General features: G+C 42.7%; 1 protein-coding gene across 2 annotated transcripts in view; it reads right to left on the bottom strand.

Annotated features, from left to right (window-relative positions):
- Positions 1 to 25,193, bottom strand: part of EGLN3 (egl-9 family hypoxia inducible factor 3) — a 45,861-nt gene that overhangs the window by 5,226 nt on the left and 15,442 nt on the right. For both annotated transcript variants that reach the window (XM_083509706.1, XM_083509707.1), the window contains exons 2-4: positions 5,647 to 5,766; positions 2,923 to 3,059; positions 98 to 171 (exon numbers count right to left, since the gene is read on the bottom strand). In XM_083509706.1, the coding sequence (XP_083365832.1) occupies positions 98 to 171; positions 2,923 to 3,059; positions 5,647 to 5,766 (331 nt within the window). The remainder of the gene's footprint in view (positions 1 to 97; positions 172 to 2,922; positions 3,060 to 5,646; positions 5,767 to 25,193) is intronic.

Below are 25,193 nucleotides of genomic sequence, written 5' to 3'. Positions count from 1 at the left end.
GCCTAAGGTGAGTTCCATGTAATTAACTTTAGGGAGCTTGTAACATCACAATATGATGGGTGGCAGATTTGATGATGTCGTAAATAAATGAACATACCAACTAAATTCCTGAATTTCTTTTTGGCTTCTGCTCTTTCTTCAGCATCAAAATACCACACAGTCATGGCATACCTGTAAAGGAGAGGAAATCGATTTAAGTCTCTAAATGCTACCCTGAGAGAGGAGAAAACTACACTTTTCTCTCATATAAATAAATAAATAAATAAATAAATAAATAAATAATACAGAAAGAGTGATTCACTTCAATGTTAGAAATATATTAATAAGCAGCCAAATTGGTCAGTAGGTGACAGTCTAGGCATGCACATCACAACTCTGTTCATTTGCATGCAAGGCACACAGGTATAAATAGGCAGGCAAATACAGCTGTTTTTTATGCCTTCATCTCTATCCAGTTATAGACACATCTAGAGAGTAACACAGCATACAACATGTAACCTAAATTGTCTCTAAGTTATGTATGGCAATACAGTGGTGCCCCGCAAGACGAATGCCTCGCAAGACGGAAAACTTGCTAGACGAAAGAGTTTTCCGTTTTGGAGGTGCTTCGCAAAACGAATTTCCTATGGGCTTGCTTCGCAAGACGAAAATGTCTTGTGAGTTCCTGCAGGGTTTTTCCCCTCCCCCCTTTTTCTAAGCCGCTCAGCCACTTATCAGCTGATCCGATAAGCCGATAAAAGCCGCTAATAGCGCTAATCCGCTAATCTGTCAATGGGCTTGCTTCGCAAGACAAAAAAACCGCTAGACGAAGAAAATCACAGAACGGATTCTTTTCATCTTGCGAGGCACCACTGTATTATGAAACATGAAAATAATTGACTATAGCTATCTAGTACATTGTCTAAAGCAAAGATCACCAGGTGTCACTAACGTAAAAATGCCATCAGAAAGAACCATATGAGCAAAAATATTTTACACATGCCCAGATCAGTGAGAGCAATAATGGCAGCAGCAGCATAAACAGTGGCAAAGAGATGTGGGAAATAATGGTGGCAGCCAAAGCTTCAAGTCAACAGGAGCTTCAGACAACTACCTGCAGCCACTTCACCCCTCCTTTTGCATAAGTGATGAAATGAGCCAGGGACCACAGCTAGCCATAGTTTCCTTTTATGTCGGAACCAGGAAACTATGGTTGATAGCTTCCAAACAAGCTAGAATATGAAGTCATATGGTCTAAAGTTGGCTTCCAGATCCAGGCTTGTATGAAAACTATTAAACAGAGTTTCCTGGTTTGGGCAGAACCAGAAGCTACAGCAAATTGTGGCTCTTGGTTGGTTGGTTGGTTTGCTTGCTTGCGCAAAGTGGGGAGCAAAACAGGTGTATGCAGGTGCCTGAAGTTTGTGCTTATTTTGGCTCATTAAATTTAGGTCTCAATCCTCCAAGCCAGCATTTACATGGAAAGCCACTGTCAACAAAGCATTTGCTATATACCTCAACCTTTATGGGGCTGTTTTGAAAGAAGTGCTTGCTTACATGCACCAGCCCTAGGTGGGTTAGAAAAATCTGCCAGCTAGAGGTACTTTTTTGAACAGGGTTGGACAACATGTTCAGCATCCAGAAGCACAATAGGAATCATATGTTGAGCCAAGAGGTCAACATTAATTTGCATAGCGCTTTACAGAAAACCATGCATATGCAAATCACCGTCATTCAGGGCTTTTATTTACACTAAATGTGAAAAAGCATTAAGTCATTTCCTCACAAATATAAAATATGGCATTAGAAGAAGCTATGGTGAAAAATAAAGATAATGAATCAAAACTGTGTTTATGATGTTCATAGACAGTTTCTTGATGGTTTTTAAATAACTCATAGTATAATTCCATCAGGGTTTTTTTAAAATCTATTTTGATTTTGGGATTCTGGTAGATTTTGATCTTTTTTTAAAATTTATGTTGCTTTTGATTTGATGGTCTTATGTTTTATGTTATATTTAAGTTGTTTGTACACTTACTTACTGTATGCCACCCAGAGAATTTGAGATTGTAAAGTGACATACAAATGCTCTTAGTAATAAACAAGCAAGCAAACAAACAATACAGGTTTTTGTCCCTGCTAATTTCTTCAGCAAAATTCAGCTTTAATGGCTAAGCCATATTGGTCCATATAGCGCAGTTTCTTCTAGCCTGAGTGGAAGCAACTCTCCAGGTCTAAGGCAGTGCAAGAAAGGTCCTTCTGCTACTTTACATAATTTAACTAGAGATGCCTGGAGATGGTCTCCTGAATGTAAATTATGCAGCCTACCACACTGGACCCATTGGGAGGAGTTCAGTGTTGCACTAAGGCACTGTTGTGTTAGGGCAAGCATTTTGGCTTGTCAGATGGAATGCTTCTTCTCCTCCTCCTGGCCTGAGCCCATCTGCAGGTGGGAGGGGGGAGAGAGAAATGGTGATGCCCTGTTGTGCAAGAGGAAGTCCTTATGCAGGGCTTCCTCTGATGATTCAGATGAACCCATTTACTATTTATCACTTGAAACATCACAGTGTTTCTCTAGGTGATGTGCAAAAGAATACACAATTAAAACAATATTTGAAATAAGCAAAACCAATAAAGCCCACTGAACCACAATCCAGTCATAAAATCAACAGAGTGGGGCAACCAATTCACTATCAACAGAGCACCCATCCAACAACTAAAACCAATCAATTGCTGTCTATCTTGGGAGCAAGGACATAAAAATGCAAAATATCCATGGATGGATATCCAATCCTCCAGGGCAGATTTGGAGAGCACACAGGCAATGGGGAGAGGCAGGGGTAGCCTGGGTGCCAGAATTGAAGTCCATTCCACTCACAGATGCCACAACTGGGTATCATCCAATGGTTGTTGTTTTTTTTAAAAAAAACCTCACATCTTCTTTACCTTGTTGCATAGGAGGGCTGCACTTCATGTGGGTTCCTTCGATCTGACCAGAAAAAAAGTAATCTGTCGAACAGAGGTTCAACGTCTGCTACGTAGGACTTGCCCTCCGGGAATATTCGTAGAATTCCACCATGTAGCTTGAGAGAGAAAGAGAAAGGAAGAGGATTCATTTTTAAACTTAAGAAAATTTAAGATATGATTGTGAATCATAAGTGTTTGAGAAACAGAAGGGGAGATTTAATGTAAAGTAAAAGGAAAAATATTACTGGGAGGAGAAGCACCGTTAATGGGCTTAGGAATGACTGACTGACTCAACAGGATAAATACAGAAGTATACCACTGTTTAGGCACATGATAGAAAAGAAACAGCTTTATTTATTCTTTCTTTTTATAGAATGCTTGTCTTATCATTTGTGGAGTTGTTTGGTTTTCTTTTCTTTCTTTTTTTAAAAAGGTTGCCGCCTCCTCTTGGGTTCGTTGTAACTTGCAAGCTAGGCATGATTCTTGAGAATATTTCAAAGTGTACACTTGCATATACGGTTGTTTCTCTTCAGATCCCACCCCTCCCCATAAACTTCCTTGTGGGACACTGTTGTAAAAGTAAAATCTAGTTTGTTAAAAGTGCCAAGGAGGCTCCTATGACCCTCACAGAGCAACAATTCACAGAGTTCCCTGAGAAGAGAGATTGGTTGCAAAACTGTTGTTAGGAGATGTAGCTCTCTGAGGGGAAGCAACATCTCCTAACAACTCTCAGCACCCTTAACAAAGTACAGTACCCAGTTTTCTCCGGGGGGAGCCATGGCTGTTTGAAGTGATATGACATGGCTTTAAATGCATAGCACAGATGGGGCAAGAGTTTCCTCACTGTTCTGTCTCTGCTACGCCAAACCAGGGGGCTTTATTTACCCCACTCCTCTCTGTTTATTTATTGCTCTCAGGCTTGTTACTGGCACTTACACAGCAGCCCAACTGTAAGCCATGGGGCACAACCACAGGACTGTCACTTTGGTTGAGAGTTTGACTTCACAAGGAGCGTGGGAAGCATCAATGGAAACGGCAGGTACATTTTCCTCCTGGGAAATGCCAAAACTTGGATGAAGAGTCTAACTACGCAGACATCAAAGCCGTCTCTGGTCCCACAATCTGCCAGCCAACCAAGTGGAGAGGCAGCAGCAACCTGTGCTGCCTTAAGGCCTTTTAAAAACATGGTGGAGTTTAGAAGCATTTTCCAGCCGCCTCTGAGCTCCCAGAATAAGTCCAGGTTGACACATTTCAATAGGGGGTTGCAGCCAATTATAGCTCCTGATGAGCTACATATACGATACTTGTGTTTGCCACTTGTAGACACTTTTGTGTATACTTAAGGAAAAAAAACATTTTAGGGAATTGGTCCTAATAATATGGCAGCTTGCAAGTTATAGTGAGTCCCCCAGCAGGCAGCAACTCATTTAACTCGCTCGGGCAATTTATATACTACTTATATCTAAACAAAACTCTAAGCAGAAAAGAGTTCTAAGAAAATGTAGTCCGGGTTCTTCTATTCCCTACTCAGAGGGTTTGGGATCTTACTGGCTTGGTTTGCACATCAATGGTTTACCACAATCACACCTTTATGGTCTATTTCGCTCCTTGAAGCCACAAATGCCTGGCTTTGTGTTATGTCCGAATCAGGGATCATGGCTTGTTTTGTTCCCAAGAAACCACAATCAGTAGCTGAGTTTGTTCTTGGATTACTGAGCTGGAGTCTTGCAGCAAACAAACCACAATCCCCAGTTCAGCTGCAAAACTAAGCCAGGGATTGTGCTTTGCTTCTTCCCAGGACAAGAGAATAGAAGTGAGCAATGTTTTACCACGATGTGCAAGCTGGGCCATTCTGTCAATATCTCCTTGTCAGTCACGAGGGATGGGCACTGCTATTGACTGTAGAAGACATTTTTTTCCAGATTCAGGGCTTTGAAAATTGATGTTTTTAACAGATTCTAAGGGCACAATGCCAACGCATTTCTCTTCAGGTACATCATGGCAAACTGCTTCCAAGCCCTGAACAGGTATGTTAGCAAATACACTGCTATTTATGAGGTTTAGGCTAAGGCATGGAGGGCGAGGCATACCCAATAATGAAAAAATACAAGTTTGCACAACCTCCTTCTGCATAACGCAAGACCAAAAAAAATCCCTCATAAGCACAATTGTTCCTTTTGCATTCTTTAAAGGTTGTTTCATTGGAGGGAGGGATAGTTCAAAGGATGAGAGGACTACAAACTATCCTGTGATTCTTTATGCAATCTACTTCAGCTGCCAAGAGCACATTTGTTTCTTTGCGGTGTTGTTTTGTTTTCATCAGGCTAAAACCTTCATTATTCATCTCTTTAAACCCTCAGCCCAGAACCTCCAAATAACTACTTGCCTTCCAAAAATCGTGTGTCAAATGGAAATAAAAAGAATGCAACAAGGAAATAAATTTTAGCTTCAGGTTTTCCCTGTGCTCACTGTAAACAGTGGTTATGTATCCAGTAACAAAACCGTGTTATGGTTCAGTTGCTTCCCAACCTAGTGCCCTCCTGGTGTTTTTGACTACAACTCCCATTAGGTGTGCCAGATGAGGCTGAGAGGAGTTGTCGTCTGAAACACCAGGGGAAGCATCACAGCTGGCAACACATCATGGCAATGGTGGCACTGCCACATTCTGGGGTAGGGTGGAGCAGTGCATCAGTGATGTCCTACCTTCGAATCCCAGTTCTTGTTCAGGTAGTAAATACAGGTGATACAGCGCCCATCGCCATTGGGATTGTCTACATGACGCACATAGCCAGTTCCATTTCCAGGGTAGCAGGCTACCATTGCCTAAGCGATGAAATGCAAAGAGAATGAACATTGGTTAGATTTTTCTTCATGGGTGTTTTATTGTTTGTTTGTTTTTGAAGAAAATACTTAAAATGCATAGACAGCAAACATCAATAGAATGCTCACCATAAAACTGTTGAGAGAAACATATACCCCACCCTGGGAATCAATGATAATTGACACAGAAGCACTTAACACAAACTGAAATCAAGAGGATACCAAACTGAGACGAGAAAACCAATATGAACGGGATAAAATGGCAATAAGGGGATAAGGTAGAAGAGAAATGGATAAAATATTTGCAGATACCAATAGAATTAAGTGCAGATTTTTTAAATTAAAAATGAATAAACAAACCCCCCAAATAATGTTTCTGTTTTTTTCTTAAACTTTCTATTTACTCTTTTTTGCCATGACCCAAACAACAATGCCAAGCTTTTCACCCACTGATCACAGACGGATTTCTGTAGGTGCTAACAAGATTATTCACCCCCCCCCATTCTCCTGTAAAATCAATGCTCTTAAGAAGCAATGCTCCTGGATGAAGAATGTGAAACTCATTCTCATTTCAACTGATTCGTTAATCATTTTAAGCTGGAGATTAGAAGCAGGTGAAACTGAGGAATAGTCAATCAAGTGCCGGCAGAGACCTTAAAAATACATTTTAAAAATTCCGCAGCATTAGTGTAGGAATGGTTGGTCCAATCATACATGAAGTTGTCCCATCTGCACATGCACACCCACCCCACCCGAAATTCGAGCAAGCACCATGTAAGCACAGGTTGTTGGTATATGGTCACTTTCTAGTCCATTCTGGTGCTACAGTGCTAGGGTTCAAGGGGCCAAACTAGACATTCCATGAAAATGCTTGTACTGACAGTGGCAACTACCTTTCCATCACCGCCAAAATCGTGATGCATTTGAAGCAGACCAAGAGGAGGGAAGTGGCATGAAGGGGCAATGTGAAGCAGAAACCTATCATGCATACAGTTTTTCTTACTCACATTAGAACATAATAAAGAGTCCTGCTGGACCAGGCCAAGGACCAATCTGGTCTAGCTTCCTGTTCTCACAGTGGCTAACTAGATGCCTATGGGAAGCCCCAAAGCAGGACTCATGTCCAACAGTACTCTCCCCACTTGAAATTCCCAGCAATTCAGAGGCAGGCTGCCTCCACAGTGGAGACAGAATGCAACCCTCAAGGCTAATAACTGCCAATAGCTCTATCCTCCAAAAATTACTCCAAAGCTGCTTTTACTGGTGATAACAGGAACTAGAGGGTTTGGTATATATATATTTCTGTGTAATGTCTAGTTCTCAGCCCTAAGTTATTCAAGTGATTTTCAAACGACACAATCCACTAGGAAGTTCTCCTGAGCAAATCCCATTGAAATGAATGGCAGGTGTGCAGAAGCTCTTGAATAGCTCCCTTTCATTTTACTGGGACTTTCCAAGGAGAACTTTCAAGTTGAGAACTTTCAGGGTGTGGTTTCAGAGTACAGGACTGAGAGTTGGCCAGGCCTGGATAACAACAGGCCATGTTTTCATGTGGGGAAACAGGCTGTAATGGTGATGCTCTAAAGATTATCTCCATTTTCATTATCTGCCCCTGAGTTTGCCATATGTCCCTTATCCGAAGGAGCGTTTCTAAATGCTTTCCAATAGTCACTTATTTCAGGTATCATAATCACATACAGTGGTGCCTCGCAAGACGAAATTAATTCGTTCCGCAAGTTTCTTCTTCTTGCGAGTTTTTCGTCCTGCGATGCACGGTTTCCCATAGGAATGCATTGAAAATCAATTAATGCGTTCCTAGGGAAACAGACTTCAGACCAGGTCCGGGGACAGTCTGTCCCCCGACCTCTTCTGAAGGCTGGGGGGGGGGTACAAGGGCTTTTCTTCCCACCCCCAGCATTTTAAAAAACCCCGGGACAGCGGAGGGCTTCTCCGCTGTCCGGGGCGATCTTAAAATGCTGGCAGGCGGCATTTTAAAATCGCTCCGGGACAGCGGAGGACTTCTCCGCTGTCCGGGGAGATTTAAAAGCCCCTGGGAAGGCAGGCAGGGGGGACAAAGACTTTTGCCCCCCGCCAGCCTTCAGAAGAGGTCCTGGACCTCTTCTGAAGGCTGGCAGGGGCGAAAGTCTTTGCTTCCCCCTCCTGCCTTCAAAAGCTGTCCGGCCAAGGCTTCGCGGACCTCTGCCGGCATGCTGAAGCCTGCGCGCGCTGACATCAGCGTGCCCAGGCTTCGCGGACCGCTCCGCCAGCAGCGGCAGCGCTGCCGCTGCTGGCGGAGACTTGCCCGCATGCCGAAGCCTGCGCGCGCTGACATCAGCGCGCCCAGGCTTCGCGGACCGCTCCGCCAGCAGCGGCAGCGCTGCCGCTGCTGGCGGAGACTTGCCCGCATGCCGAAGCCTGCGCGCACTGACATCAGCGCGCCCAGGCTTCGCGGACCTCTCCTGCCTTCAAAAGCCATCCGGGATAGCGGGAAGCGCTTCCCTGCTATCCCGGACTGCTTTTAAAATGCTGGCGCTGGGGAGCAAAGCCTTTCGGCCCCCGCCAGCCTTCCTGGACCTCTTCTGAAGGCCGGAGGGGGGGGAAAGGCTTTGCTCCCCACCGCTAGCATTTAAAAGAGGTCCCCGGAGATTTCCCTATGGGCTTTCGTCTTGCGAAGCAAGCCCATAGGGAAATTCGTTTTGCAAAGCGCCTCCAAAACGGAAAACCCTTTCGTCTAGCGGGTTTTCCGTCTTGCGAGGCGTTTGTCTTGCGGGGTACCACTGTACTGTTCTCTCATACTCTCTCATTTTCTTTTAAAGTGCTCAAGTGATACAGTTTCCTTCTTTCAGGATGCTTTATATCTAAACGCTTTGAGGGGAGCAATCTTCACAGCCTGAGATCGCTCTTGGCTCCTTTGCTGAGCTTTCCAAAACTATCAGTCTGCGATGACATGGTCTATGTGTCTGCTGTCTGAGGCTGAGCTACAGAACTGGCCAAAACATACTGTATTACACTTCTTGTTCTGAATATTTTCAAAACACCGTTAGTCCTCATTTTGTTTAGTTTACCACACCAACAAATGTGAAACACCCACCATAAAGCGCAAGTGAAGACAACAAGGGAGAATGCATGTTGCATTCCAGGTGGGCAGGAAAAGGAGGTTCTCCACGGCACGTACTCATTCAGTCTGCTTTTACAACTGGAACAATATTGGAGGCCGGAGGCTGTCATTCCTGATTATCTTAATTACCACCACTTGCTGGAGGCCAAGTGTCTCCTAATCTGGAGAGGCAGGTGTCCATAGTTACAAGGGGAAATTCTCACCTCACTCTCTGTGGGGGAATGGGCACCGCTGCTCACCTGGAAGCCCCTGGGTCGGAGGCAGGTGGTGCCACAACCTGGTGAGGAAGCTTTGAAGTAATAAGAATCCTTGCTGCAGTAGTGGCATACATGAAAAAAGTTCTATCCTTCTTTAACACCTTCTGGCCGACAATGCCCAGGAGGAATGCCTCCGGTTTCTTAGGGAAAGTGTATTTAAACACCTTTTTTAACTCGTTATATATCATTTCCCAGAAGGCCTTCACTCTTGGGCAGGTCCACCAGAGGTGAAAGAATGTCCCTTCAGCCTCCTTACATTTCCAGCATTTATTATCGGACAAATGGTAAATCTTAGCAAGCTTGACTGGGGTCATGTACCACCTGTATACCATTTTCATAATGTTTTCTTTCAAGGCATTACATGCCGTAAACTTCATACCGGTGGTCCATAACCTTTCCCAGTCCTCAGACATGATGTTATAACCAATGTCCTGAGCCCATTTTATCATGGCTGAATTAACTGTCTCATCCTGGGTGTTCCATTTAAGCAGCAAGTTATACATTCTCGATAATAGCTTGGTCTTTGGTTCTAACAATTCTGTCTCAAGTTTCGATTTTTCCACCTGGAATCCTGTTTTTTTATCTAGCTTAAAAACCTCATTAATTTGGGCATAATGAAGCCAATCTTGCACTTTACCCTTTAACCTTTCAAAGCTCTGTAACCTCCAGTTGTCTCCAATTTTTTCTATTATTTCCCAATATTTCGGCCAGCCGGCCTCCATATTGGGTTTTTTCCAAGCCTTGGCCTCTATTGGTGATACCCACCTCGGAGTTTTGCTTTCTAATAAGTCCTTGTATTTTTTCCAGACCATAAATATTGCTTTTCTGACAATATGGTTTTTAAACATTCCATGTGTTTTTGCCTTGTCATACCACAAATACGCATGCCAACCTAACGAGTTATTAAAGCCTTCCAGATCCAGGACATCAGTGTTTTCTAACAAAATCCAATCTTTCATCCAGCAGAAGGCTGCAGCCTCATAATATAACCTTAAGTCCGGCAGGGCAAACCCCCCTCTCTCCTTTGCATCAGTTAGTATTTTAAACTTTATTTGGGGCTTTTTGCCCTGCCAGACAAATTTAGAGATATCCTTCTGCCACTTTCCAAAACATTCCACTCTGTCCACAATCTGCAAGGCCTGAAACAAAAACAACATCTTTGGCAAAACGTTCATTTTTATAGCTGCAATTCGGCCTAACAAGGATAACTTCAGTCTTGACCAAATTTCTAAATCTTTTTTAACTTCTGACCAACATTTCTCATAATTATCTTTAAATAAATTCAAGTTCTTGGAAGAGAAATTGACCCCCAGGTATTTCACTTTTTTAACAATATTTAGTTCTGTTTCCTTCTGAAACCCTTCTGTTTCAGTAGCTGTCAAATTTTTCCCTAGCACCTTAGTCTTTTGTTTGTTCAACTTGAAACCCGCCACCCGACCAAATTTCTGGATCAGTTCCAGAACTCTTTTTGTACTAGATTCTGGCTCCTGTAATGTTAAAACCAAGTCATCTGCAAATGCTTTCAGTTTATATTGTTTCACTCCGACCCGTATTCCTTGTACCTGCCGGTCCTTCCTTATCATGTTCAGCAAAACCTCCAGGACTGAAATAAACAATAAAGGGGACAGGGGGCACCCCTGACGTGTTCCTTTTTCAATCTGAAGTTCTTCTGTCACCACATTGTTCACTATCAACTTAGCTTTTTGTTCGGAATAGATTGCTTCTATTCCGTTCTCAAACCCCCTTCCCACTCCCATCCCTTCCAAGTTTTTCTTCATAAATTTCCAAGAAATATTGTCAAAGGCCTTCTCCGCATCAATAAAAATTAACACTGCTTTAGTGTTAATATTTGTTTGTAAAAGTTCCAGAATATCGATAATATTCCTAGTGTTATCAAACAAATGTCTACCTGGGAGAAAGCCTGCTTGGTCCTTATGAATTACTTCATTTAAAACCTTTTTAAATCTATTTGCCAAAATGTCTGCAAATATTTTGTAATCCACATTTAGGAGTGAGATGGGACGGTAGTTCTTGAGTTGAGTCTTTTCAGTTTCCACTTTAGGTATCAATGTGATGAATGCTTCTTTCCACGTTTCTGGTGCCCTCCCTCCCCCCATAATCTGGTTACAAACCTCCATTAATGGTTGTGTCAAGTAGTCCTTTAACATCCTGTAGTACTTGGAGGTAAGCCCATCAGGGCCTGGAGATTTGCCTAGCTGCATGTTCTGTATGGCAACCTCGATTTCCTGTTGTGTTATTTTACAATTCAAGATTGATCTCTTCTCTTGAGATAGTTCTGGTAGGCCATTATCTTTCAAGAATTGTTCTATCTCAGTCACTTCCTCAGGCCCTTGGGTGTACAGTTTTTTAAAATATTTCTGGAAACACTTTCTAATTTCTCCCGGTTTCTGGATGTTTTTTCCTTCAACTTCTAGATTGGTAACATAATTTAATTTTTGTCTCTTTTTCAACTGCCAAGCTAGCAGCTTCCCACATTTATTCACAGATTCAAAAGATCTTTGGTTCATTTGTTTGATTTTCCATTCCACTTCTTGGTTAATCAATTTCATATATTGTGAAGTAAGATGCAATGGGAGTAACCATAGATCAGTGGAAGAGTGCATGCGCTGCATAAAGATGCTCCCAGGTTCTATAGTTCTGCTCTATTCTGCCTCAGTCAGACCACACCTGGATTACCATGCCCAGTTCAGGGTGCCGCCATTTAAGAAGGATATTGCCTAGCTGGAATGTGTGCAGAGGAAGGCAACCAAGATGATCAAGGGTCTGGAAATCTAGTCATATGAAGAACAGTTGAAGGTGGTGGACTCTCCTTCCTTGGAGGTTTTTAAGCAGAGGTTGGATGGCCATCTGTCATGGATGCTTTAGTTGAGATTCCTGCATTGCAGGTGGTTGGGCTAAATGACCCTTGGGACACCTTCCAGCTCTATGATATGCCTTGCATCTGCAGTTAAAAGACTGAGGTGGCAGGTGATGTGAAAGACCTCCACCTGAGCTAGTATGCAATTAACCTGACCTGGTGTAAGGCAACTTGATATGTATTCTCTATCTTCTTCAAACACATAATATTTCCATTACCACAAATGTTCTCTCACTAGATAATATAATTTATAGAGAGGAGGACTTGATTGCCAGTAGTTTGGTAACAGGTTTAAAAAGTATTATTATTATTATTATTATTATTATTATTATTATTATTATTATTTATACCCCGCCCATCTGGCGGGGTTTCTCCAGCCACTCTGGGTGGCTTCCAACAAAATATTAAAATACAGTAGTGCATCAAACATGGATTTCATCTACTTGTACTGATTGGTGAAAATATGAATAAATGAATATATGTACCATTGGATATCTTGGGCCAATATAGGGCAGCATACAGCTCACCGGCTATACAAAGGAAACGGTCTTGGCATAGTGCCATGTCCATTCAACGATACTTCATACAGTCCTGCCCAGAGAGATATTATTGGATTCATATTCTAAACCCTCGGATTTAGAACACAAGAAAGGAAACAGCAGGCAAAACATCTCTTCCACCCTTCCTTTCATCCCCACCACCACATAAAAACTCAATTGGTGGTTTAGTTACACAAGCCTCTCTCTCCAATTCTGGTTGAAATTCATTGAAGAATGCTTGCAGTACAGAGAGCAAAGCAAAATGATGATAAAAAAGATATTGGCAATTAATTGGTAGCGGATGCCTTGCTTTATTTGTTCTAGACACATATACATAAAAACAGAAACACTGGACGTTTTGCAACATGGAACAGACAGTATGTTGCTTTTAATCAAAAGCAAGATAAAATCACCAGCAATTATAGGTTTATAATAAATCCAGTTCACATGTTTCTGCCTAGGTTGCTAGCTGAACAGATGTTTGGCACTCTAAACCTTGGCTGTGCTGATTACGCATTGGAGGAGGGCCTCAAGTTCAGTTCCCCCAAACAGATGACAGGTGCATTCCAAGTGAACCAGCTGGTGTGGCGATTGCACACTGAAATCCAAATCTGCAAGGATCATCATAAAGTGCGTGAACCATTTTTAACCCTGTGTAGGAGCCAATCAAGAAGGCAATACATGCGTGAGAGTCTGTTGAGAGGCATGGATTAGCCTTACTGGAACATGGTTTGCATGTTGTTTGCTCTCAAGAGATCAGGTTCTTAATAATAATAATAATAATAATAATGCAGTCCAGCTAATGATGAGCAGCTGGAAACCTCACAGAGTCAAGGTGGTGTAGTGGTTAGAGTGCCAGACTAGGAACTTGAGAGACACAGGTTCAAAACCCTACTAAGCCATAGACACAAACTCTAGCGTTCAAAAGCTTATGCCATAAATATATTTGTGAAGTTTATGAAGCTCAGTGGGTAACTTTGGTCCAATCACTGTCTCTTCAGCTTAATTTACCTCACAGGGTTGTTGCAGGAATAAAATTGGAGGAGGCATGCATCCTACCCTGAGATTTTAAGAGGGAAGCACACATATCCTGTTTTTACTAGGAGTTATCAATCAACTGTAATAGCACAGCTAGAAAAATGTTGCAAGACACTATTCCAAATGGCTTTGGATTTATGTCATTAAGGGGTAGGATTTTGCACCTATTACACCGAGTTTAAAAACAACAACTTCCTGTTGAATTTGCAATGGGACTTTAATGGGAAACTATAACTATTTTCTGATCCAAAACCAAGAGGTAGGCTATATATTTAAATATATAAATATATATGAATAAATTATTAGAATAACGCACCCAAAAAAATCCTTATGTTAAAAAGTGACAGCTCAGGCAGCATAATGTGAAGAAGAAGGAGGAGGAGGAGGAGGAGGAGGAGGAGGAGGAGGGGGAGGAGGAGTAGTAGTAGTTTGGATTTGATATCCCGCCTTTCACTCCCTTTAACACTTCCTTCAGTCTATACAACCAGGCAGACCTTACCAGGTTTTGGGGTACCCAGGAAAGAAGAGTTTGGATTTGATATCCCGCTTTATCACTACCCGAAGGAGTCTCAAAGCGACTAACATTCTCCTTTCCCTTCCTCCCCCACAACAAACACTCTGTGAGGTGAGTGGGGCTGAGAGATTTCAGAGAAGTGTGACTAGCCCAAGGTCACCCAGCAGCTGCATGTGGAGGAGCAGAGACGTGAACCCGGTTCCCCAGATTACGAGACTACTGCTCTTAACCACTACACCACATTGGCTCTCCAGTGGCTCTCTGTGAGTGGAGAAGAAGGGCTGAAACATTATATACTTTCCACCAACCCCTAGATGAAGGCTTAAACAATCATAGAATTGTATAGTTGGAAGGAACCCAGACGGTCATCTAGTCCAGCCCCCTGCAATGCAGGGATCTCATGTATCCATGACAAAAGGGCCATCCAACCTGTGTTATAAAACCTCCAATGAAGGAGAGTCCACCACTTTCCTAGGGCGTCCGTTCCTCAGAAGACGCATTTTGAGGCTGATGGAACACCACCAAAGTTACTGGAACAATGTAAGCTCATCTGTGTCTGAGAAAGCCCCAAAACAACCCAAAGCACTTTCCCCACTTTCCCCTGTTGCTTTTGTTTAAAGAATGCCCCCCCCCCATTTTTTAGGTCCCTGGATTGACTGGAGAAATGACCTGTTTTCTCACTGGCTTTCTTGAGAAAAGTTGGCTCATTTCCAGGTGAATTTAAGGGCAGGGGTGGGGTAGGGGGCAGAGATCTTTTCCATCTCTTATCTTGGTGGCAGGATCCTGTCCCGAGCTTGGGAGTGGGTGGGATGTAATTTCAGGGGTTAGAAATGAATAAAATAGATTTTTAAAAATTAAAAGTTTGCCCCCTCAAACTGGCTGTGTATTCTCACTTTGCATTTTCATCACAGAGCAAAAGTCTGAAGACTTTTTTTTGGGGGGGGGGATAAAGGCTGAGAGAAACGCTCAGGCCACAGAATTGTGATTTTTGCTCACAATCTGCTCTAATTATCAAAACAATTAATCTTTCTTTTGTGAGAAGGGTGTTGTCTTACTCTTTAGCCCCTTCCTGCCCCTCCACCCTTCAACTCATATTGTGATGGATATTTATCTGCAAGCCTCCTAAACTCCTCCTGCCTCTCATTAGGCTCCTTCCTGGGTTCCTGAACATTTAAACTTCTTGTTTTCCCTTTTTAAATCGCATGCAGCAGATGTTCCCATTTTCTGCCCCCCCCCCCCCGAAGTGCCTATAATTTAAGAACTGATCAACTGGACACAGAAAGCAGCCATGCCATCACAAGCCGACAATGCAAGAGGCTGTTGAAAAATAATTATTTTCCTGCGTGGGGGGGGGGGAGGGGAGTCAGGAACCAGCCTCCAATTAGCAAGAGCAAACACTCAGGGTGCATCAATGTATATAGATATAAAATATATATGTATGTCTATATACACACACATGTTTCAGTGGAAGCTCTTTCGGTTCAGGGAGACTTCCTCAAACTGCTGTGTGTGTGATCTGGCTCCTTGCCAGCTAGATGATGGCTTAATGACAGTGCTACGTGCAGAGCGTGAGGCTATCAGCAATCAAACACAAACTTCACTCTAGAGTACACTTCACAGAGAAGCGGTCGAGGGAAGGGAAAGCACATAGAAAACATACAGCGCTTCTCAGTTCTGATTCTTGCTGAAAGCTCCCCCCTCCCCACCCTACTATCCCCAGACAAGAACGTACACACAGAAAACCCTTTCATTCCCTTGCCTCTCGCATTTTTCTGGAGCTGAATACAAGGAGATACATAACAGTGAGTTGAAATAGGTTTTTTATTATTATTAATTTATATACCACTTAATATGCAAAATCCCAAAGCGGTTAACATACAACAAAGTAAGACAATTAAACAGAAAAGAAAAATGGATACACAGCACTTAAAACTCAAAATACAAAGAAATGCATTGGTAAAAACATCCTATGCCCTTTTAAAATGTGTTTTTGTAGGGAGTGGCTATTGGGTTGTTATTTTTATTTTTATTATGTATTTTGTGGTTTTATATCTTGATTTTATTCTGTGAACAGCCCTGAGACCCCCAGGTATAAGGCGGTATATAAATTCAATCAATCAATCAATCAATCAATCCAGAAAAGCCATCAAGAAAACATTCAGTTCAATGTTAATAAATAATAAAACAGAACAGTGTGAAGAATCTTATGAGCCAGAAAACACCTGCATAAAGAGATGGGTGGGTCTTCAAGGAGGTGTTTAACGCTTTCCATTCATTCTGCATCATGAACAGCACATGGAAGGGTGGCCCAGAGAGTGGGCAGAATTCTGACCAGTGGCCATGTTAACTGGGGTGGATGAGAGTCCAGTAAGAGCTGAAATGACACAGTTTCCTCAGTCCTGGTTTAAAAGATAAATTCACCAATGGGATTTGGACTGCCCTCAGAGCGTCCTCTGTGGAATCCCTTAACCTCAGCAGTGCTTACAACAACCTTGTGATGTGGGCCAGTGTCGTTTTCCTAACGTCACAGGTGGGTGGTTGAGGTTGAAAGAATGGTGTCTTGCATGAATAGTGCTTCTATCTTGCCCTTGAGCCAACGAGACCAACTAGCGACCTCAGAATGATGGCCTTCTGAGTTGCAGCACATTCACTTGCCTGAGTCATCTGCTCTGAAGACACCTTAGTGCATTGTGCCTTGTTTGCAGTGCTTTATGGGTTTGGAAAGAATATTCACTGTATAAGGAAAACTTGTGACGGGCCTTCCCTAATACGGTGGTACCTTGGGTTAAGAACTTAATTCGTTCTGGAGGTCCGTTCTTAACCTGAAACTGTTCTTAACCTGAGGTACCACTTTAGCTAATGGGGTCTCCCACTGCCGCTGGAGCACAATTTCTGTTCTCATCCTGAAGCAAAGTTCTTAACCCAAGGTACTATTTCTGGGCTAGCAGAGTCTGTAACCTGAAGCGTCTGTAACCTGAAGTGTCTGTAACCTGAGGTACTACTGTACCAGGAAGCAGTCTATTTAAGTGGGGGTTGGTGTGTCTCTAAGGACTGTTTGCCAGTTCCTCACTTCCAAGAGACATATCCTCACCAAACATCTAAAAGGCATTCTTATATCACCCACCGTTATGGCTTCCTTCAAAGAATCCTGGGAGCTGTAGTTTAAGGGTGCTGGGAACAGTAGCTCTGTGAGGGCATCTCTTAACAACTCTCAGCACCCTTAAAAAATTATGTTGCCCAGAATTCTCTGAGGGAAGCCGTGGCTGTTAAGGTGGTACAAGAATGCTTTAAAGGTATGTGATCTTCTCCCTGTTTCAACACGGAATAGAGTCATAACCTTAAAAGGAATCTGCTTCAGGTTATTTTAAGTATATCTATATATGTGTAAGTTATATCTATACAGCAGCAGGGAAATGTGTGGTTGCTGAATTTTTCAGCAGTCCCTGCAAGCATTTAAAACTTTATAATTCTGTTTTATTAATCACCCAACAGAATACTGGCACAGCTGATGTATCAATTAATTAATGCCTTCTGGGGTGCCATTTAAAGTAAATATGCATACCTAGAGATGGCAACATGAGGTTCTATGTTTAAAAACCACTGGCCCTGATCTGGTTCTAGTAACATTAATACAGTAATTAATTGATAAAAGTCCCACTTGACAAGGACCTGTCCTCCCTGTTTTTTGTAAAGTGTAAGGCACATAGAAGATGGTGCTATATGTCCGTAAGAAGTAGGAAAAGTGTGTTTTATCAGCAATATCACCAAACTGAAACTAAAGCATCAGAGAATTTCAGTCTGGTTTTAAAAAGGGTAAGTATGCCCCGTCCTCCTTTGATCCTATAAGCTTTCCTGCACCTCTTTGAATGTATGCAATCCACAAATGCGAAACAAACAAACGAACAAAAACCAGCACAGGAATTGTTTGCGTTTAAGTGCTACCCTGGGGAGGGTCCCAGCCAATTATTTCATTTGCAGCTCCAGTCACAGGAACCTAAGAATCTGCCTTATACCGAGTCAGATCAATAGCTCATCAGTGTAGCCTATGCTGGAATCCTGGAGAGGGGCTGCTATAGCCAGACAGGACTGTCTCCCAGCCCTACCTGGGGATACTATAGCAACAGTGCTTCCTTGCAAGTAGATCTGCTGGTAGGTCAGAGGTATAGCTCCACTGGCAGACTGTAGCTGGGTCTATTCCCACCAGCAGATGCACCCAGGAGCAGGAGGAAGAAGATGCTTTGTGATGTCTGGTCCATTCCCTGGCAGCATTTCTTCTTAGGAGGAAGGGGATAGCTATTGCATGCAGATTTCCATGCTTCAATCTGCTTCTGAGTAGGACTGCCGGCCTGGAAGGGGCCCCATGTCCAGATGTCATTGAAACATCACTAGATTATCTTCTATTAGGTCATTTTCCATAGGAGAACTCCACCAGGTAGTTCTCCATATGAGACAGATGCTCGCAGGTAACAGTACAGATTAATATATGGGGTGAGTGGGGACAATTGGTCTGAATGTGCCTAAATGATGGCAATGTTTCTTTGTTACTGAATATTCCCCAGTTAATACAAATTACCAAAGATTTCTTATGTTTTGTTTTAAGAAATGAAGTCATGCCTGATTCACCTGTGGATGCCATGGAAGTGAATCACTAGAAGGCTCAGAGCACACAGTTAACAGCCAGGTGAAGAAGAGAGAGAAAAAATGGAGGTCTCTGTTGACCCCATGCCAATCACTCTCCAGATGTGTAGGATCATGGAACATGCACAGAGTCTTAATTCAGCAAAGCAGAAACTCAGAGGGAAAAAATACAAAAATGCAAAGGGGAAAAAACAAACCCGCAAGAACAAAATGACAATCCAATTGCTCGACTTTGAAATATTCAGATTCAGGAAGCAATATAAGTACAAAGTAATTCCCAAGGGCTTCTTGTGATTGATTATCATTAATCACTTCAGAGGTGAAAACCCAGGGAAAGTAAGCGATTTTTCAACAAGCTAGTGGCAAGAGTTCAAAAGCAAATCAAGATTGGATGATGCCTGAAACAGTACTTTAGCCACAGGCCAAGATTACTGAACATACCAAAATCCGACACCAAATTCTGCACATAGTAAAGTGCACACAAGAAACCACAAAAGTTCATATTTGCACAGCCTCCACAATTATTCTAGGAAAATGCTCCATCCAACAACTGCATGGTGCACATGGCTAACAGTTAATTTGTATTTTATTTTTAAAGGTGGATCCAAGTTCCTGAGCTTTAAATGGCAAAATGTATGTACCTGTGCAATTGAGAATGGCCACACGCATAATTAACCACAGAAGAAGCTGCTGGGAAAGGACTGGGCCTCCCTTCTCTGCGTAACGTAATCGGACTGTTTCATTGTACAGGCTTTTTTCTTTCTAAGCTTAGCTATGAAAAGTACATGAGTTTACATACACAAGCATTAATCAACTCTAACTCACTTTCCTCAAAAGTTTCTTTCCTTAAAATTCAGTTTCTTCCACTCATCTGGTTTTTGAGAGTCATATATTTGTCCATCTAGTACTTTCTGCCACCGCGTCCTCATTCTTGCTAGCCTTCCAAACAGTCAAAAATAGGGAACCTGCAGCCTTCCAGGCATTGTTGGACTGCCTCCCACCATCCCTTACCATTGGATATGCTTGCTGGAACTGATGACAGTTGGGGGGTCTAAAATTACCTGAAAGACCACAGGTTCCACAGCCCTCATATATTCCATCCCCGACATCATTATTTGCCTTTTTCCCATCCATGTTCTTAAGGTCCAACCATAAGCCTCTTTTGAAAATACGTCATACTGATTTCAATGGGATTTACTTTACCAGTTATATCTTTACATGGGAAGGACCCAAATAACATCTGGTCTCTGTATGACACACACTGCACATTTCTGCAGCTCCATGAATGTTAGAATGATATACAAGTCACCTATCATCACCATCAATTACATTTATATCCCACCTTCAAGGAAATTAAGGAGGAATGCATGGTTCTCCCCGCAATCCGTTTTATCTTACACCAACCCTGTGAGGTAGATTAGGTTAACAAAGGACTATCAAGAGTCCAAGCATTACTGTCTAGTCTCTGGTCTCTGATCATGAGGCTTATTATAGAGTCTAGTGTGACTACAAAACAGAACCTAGGATAAAGGTATGTTTGTGGCTATGCAGTTAGAAGCAGGCTTAGGATCATTCTCAAGGGCACCCCTTTACTTTCTCCCCTATAAAGGGGGAAAACAATGCAAATGGGTGAAAGTCACCTCTGTGAACTAAACAAGACCCTTTTACACGTCATAATGACGGGCATATTGCTTGTTGTTAATAATAAACCTCTCCTACCTCACTTGAAAAGTGATTGTGTTCAAGCCATGCTATAAAATCCAGCTCTAGACTAGATAGGGGGTCAAGTCTGTTGCTAATGCAATGAGATTTATATCAATGGCACATTGGTGTTACCTGTGTAATCAATGGGAAATAAATGTCTTAAGATGTATAACCTACCATGGAGGAATCCTGATTATTTCCTAGTTCATCGATCATGCTGGAAACTGCTACACGAAGAAAGCAAGAGGATTAATCTCTCAACCCAAGAAGGAACATAGTTTCCCCCTGCCAATGGACACACACACACACACACACACACACACACGTATTTTGTCCTTTGGACAGTGACCCTGGAGAGATGCTGCCACCATCTGACAGCAAAGACGACTATGTTTTATGTGCTCACGCTACATGTGCACTTGAGAACAGGCCATTCCTCAGGTTAAAAAGAGAGATATCACATTAGAACAAGCAGCAGTCAAGCAAAGCATCCACAAGACTTCCCACAGGATGCTAGACCAGAGGGGCCAGTGGCCTGATCCAGCAGCTCTTCTTTTGGGTGGAGAGAACATCTCTCCCACACATTCCTAATATAAGATGAGTCCAGTGAAAAAGGCTCCCATTCTCCCCTTTGAGTTCGGAAGAAAATGGAACTGTGGCAATTCAAATGAGTGCCCAAGGCCAGCTTGACTGACCAGCGATATGGGATGCAAAGGGGGCTAAGTCTGAAGAAACACCATAAGAGCCTGCTGAATCAGGCCAATGGCCCATTAACTCCAGTATCCTGTTCTCGCAACAGCCAACCAGGGTTACAATTGCCAAAACGGAATGCCCCGTTGCCATTTTTGAGCCTGATGGCTTGAAAGTTGTACGTATTCTTCAATAAGACTTTGGGGTTCCTGAAATTCATTCTGATTGTGCAGATATAATTATACAGGAGGTGTTGCTAGTGTGTGAAAACAGTCAAGATCCAAGGATCCCCAGGCATGCACCTCCGTATGACGCCATCCTGGTGTCTGGTCACAAGTGGCTGGCAGCCAGGTGCAAAATGTGCCTGGCACCTGGTGAATTTTGAACGCTGCCTGCAACAGTGCTCTCCGCACTTGTGATTCCCAGGAACTACCATTCAGAAGAAGCATCCTGCATCTGACAACGGAAGCTGAACATTGTGTCTAGCAGCCATTGATAGCGTTATCCTTTTGTCTAATCCTCTTTTAAAGAAGCCAATTGCTCTGAAATAGCCGAGTTGGGTGCTGGTACAAGAAGCACGGTAGAAACTGCCAGCAGTTATTATAGCTCACTGAACTCTGGAGCCTGCACTAAGTCTGCTTTAGAACAGCACACTCTGTGCTCATTGTTGCTTCTTCTGAACCATTGCTTTTTGGCCTGTACATTGGGGGTGGGTTTTCACGATGGCACCAAAAGGACTAATATGCCTCATCCTCCCAAGCAAACTGAACCTTCAAAATGGACTAGACTACACTATGTGGGTAAGAAGGAATGAAGCTCCTACTTACGACATTCATCTTTTGTTTCCACGGGCCACGTAAGCCCACATTTCACAGGAGAGTCCCCTGAAGGCCTACGGGAACTTTCAAGAAGCTCTGCTATCAGCCAAGGTCTCAACAAGCAGAAGTTCCCCCCCAGGCCAGGTAGAGCTTATCACATCAAGGCCTTGCTTCATACTTAAGTGTCTGACAATTGTTTAAATGCTCACAGAATCAGACCGTGAGCACAAAGCATGCCGGCTTGCCTATCTATCTCCCAATCTCTTTGTGAAGTGCTTCTTACAATGCAGCCCCTCATCTATACTACATCCCGGGCGCTATTGCAAATACAATTAGCAGCATTAACTATATGTATCTCAGGCAATAAAGCAGAATCTAGTCTTAAGTCGAATGCCACCAAGCACACAGTCATAACTAAACACTGCAGTCAGCAAAGCGATTATTTTGATGAAAATATTAGCTGGCGGTAATCGGTTTTTATAGCCAAAAAATTGCTTTCGTTGCTACAAATGAGTGCTTGCACCAGACTTTTATCCAGCACGTATTAAGTGGAATTAAGTCCCATTTACATGGGAGGAAGTCACAGCAGTTTCAACGAAACCTGTTACGAAATAATGCCTGTGTTCCAGCACGTCCGTGAGAGCAAGAAGAAGAGTTGGCCCAAATGGGAAGGGGGTGCAGATTTTGTTTTCCAAACAGCAGCAGCAGCACCGCCCATAAGATATCACTGTTTGAAAAACAGAGGCAAAAGTAATGGGGAACCAAATAGCACATTTCTCTGGATCAAAGTCAGTGAGCTAAGGGTGTGCCTACATCCACTTATGCAAACTACAATGCATGCATGCTCACTACTAGTTTGTATAATATCTAATTTTAATTAACAAAACTAAAGAAGTATTTTTGTTGCCAAAAAAAAAAAGTTGTCATAGGAAGCTAAGTCAGACTATTAGTCCATTTAGTTCAGCACAGTGGTACCTTGGTACTCAAACAACTTGGAACCCGGAAGTAAGTGTTCCAGTTTGTGAACTTTTTGCAGAAGCCGAATGTGCTCCATTTTGAGTGCTACGCTTCCGTTCTGAGTTCCAAACTTCCGTTTTGAGTGTTACAATGAGGTCTGTCTGGTTTTGCTATTTATTTTGCGTTTTTGTGTCTCTTTTGTTTTTGAGACTGTGTGGAACCCAGTTCAGGCAATGACTGACTGACTGATTGATTATTGTGTGACTGCAGTACATTAATTATTGCTTTCATTTTATGGATCAATGGTGTTCTTAGATAGAAGATTCCATGTTGAATTACTGTTTTAGGGGTTGTTTTTAAAAGTCTGGAACGGATTAATCCATTTTGCATTACTTTCTATGGGAAAGCGCGCCTTGGTTTTGGAACATTTTGGTTTAGCAAAGGAATTCCGGTTAACGGTTTAAGTTTGAGAACCAAGGTACCACTGTACTGCTGACACTGACTGGCAGTAGCTCTCCAGGGTCTCAGACAGGGAGTGGGTGTTTTCTGCAGGGGTTCCAGAACCAGAAGTGGCTGTGGGTTGCTGATCAGGGACATAGAGCTTAGGAAGCAAAATACAGGCAATAGGTACAGGAACACCAATGCAAAGCAATGCAAGCAGGGCTGGCACAGCTTTCCATTCAAGCTGCCAACAGCATCCATACTTTTAACACAGACTGCAAAATCAGAACCTATAATAGCAGAACTATTCATTAATTTAACTTCCTGCTAACATACGATTAATTTTCTGTCCGACCCAAGATGGAAGATCTATGCATAAACTGGAGCCCCTAGCAAGACCGGCGTTTTCATTCCCTCTTGCCCATAAGCTTTTGAAGAATGACATTTACTGAAGCAGCTGATTCTAGAAGGAAATAAAGATACCAAAGTAAATTGTTAACTCAATTAGACACCTGGAATTCCTTCTGCAAACAAACAGGTTTGCCTTTCAGCAGACGCACTTGCCTGCATCAATCAGTGTAATGAACATCCGTGCCTTTCCATTCATTAGGGACATTTTTAATGCATTATTCATTTTTTTAAAAAACACACATTTCTGGGGGTGAAAATAATTGCATTAAAACACATAAGCAAATTATACTGGTTTTGGAACACAGGGATAGGGAGTTGCCTTATACCAGATCAGGCCACTAGTCCACCCAGAGCAATATTAGACCTATCCACACATTGCTTGTGTGGATTTCAATGGCATGTTGACTTGGAGCAGAGCCACATTTTAGCCACACCCTGGACATCAGCCCTGCTTCCTGCAACAACCAAAAACCAAAATATGAGCTCCCTAGGAGTAGGGGGCTCCACATGATCAGAGCACCTGGTTGTGAAGATGCCCCAATGGTGTGGAGCCTCAACTGAGAAGCAGCTCACCCACATCAGGGTTTCTTTACAGACACAGTGCGTGACACAGATAGGAGCAATGTCATGGTTGAGGCTAAAAGTGCATGACAATCATATTCTACTAACATGTAACTTGTGCTACTCTGTACACTCGGAAACTGTCCAAGGTTTCAGACAATGAACTTCTCCCAGGTCTGTCTGGAGTTGACAAGGCTGAATACCTGGGACAGTTTGCATGAAAATAAATACTTGATAGCCCTTCATAGAATTGTAGAGTTGGAAGGGACCCAAGCAGTCATCTAGTCCAAGCCCCAGCAATGCAGGAATCTCAACTAAAGCATCCAAGACAGATGGCCACCCAACCTCTGCTTGAAAACCTCCAGTGAATGAGAGTCCACAACCTCCTTCCGTCAATGACTGTTGGGAAGGGCTGTGTGGTGTATCAAACACAGATCTTGGAAGAACTAGCCCCCCACCAGCTGAGATCCAAAACTAGAAACAAGACTACCAAGACCGTGGCTAAGGGAATGGCTTGGGGAAAGGGAGTGAAGGAAGAAATGCAGATGCACTCACCCTGAAAATTCTGTCCTGCACATCTACCCCCTTGCATTTGCATTTCCTTGTGGATTTAGAAACATACTGTCATTATATTTTCATAATGATGTTCTCCTGGACATATGAAAATTCAGTTCCTGCAAGTATTCAGGAGTCTATGATGACTAAGAGCAAAAGGCATATTCTCTGTTTAGTTCACAGGAAAAGGTCACATACAGTTTAAGCAATTTACACAATACCTTTTTAGAGGAAGCAGAAAAGAAGACTTGGCAACGTCAATGACAATGTGACCGATTAGGGGACCTGATTAACAACCTGATTTTAAAACA

This window comes from Podarcis liolepis (assembly GCF_965112155.1).
Source record: "Podarcis liolepis genome assembly, chromosome: 1".
Classification (NCBI taxonomy): Eukaryota; Metazoa; Chordata; class Lepidosauria; order Squamata; family Lacertidae; genus Podarcis; species Podarcis liolepis.
The sequence above is the reverse complement of the archived record's forward strand: the minus strand, read 5'-3'. Positions and strand labels throughout refer to the sequence as shown.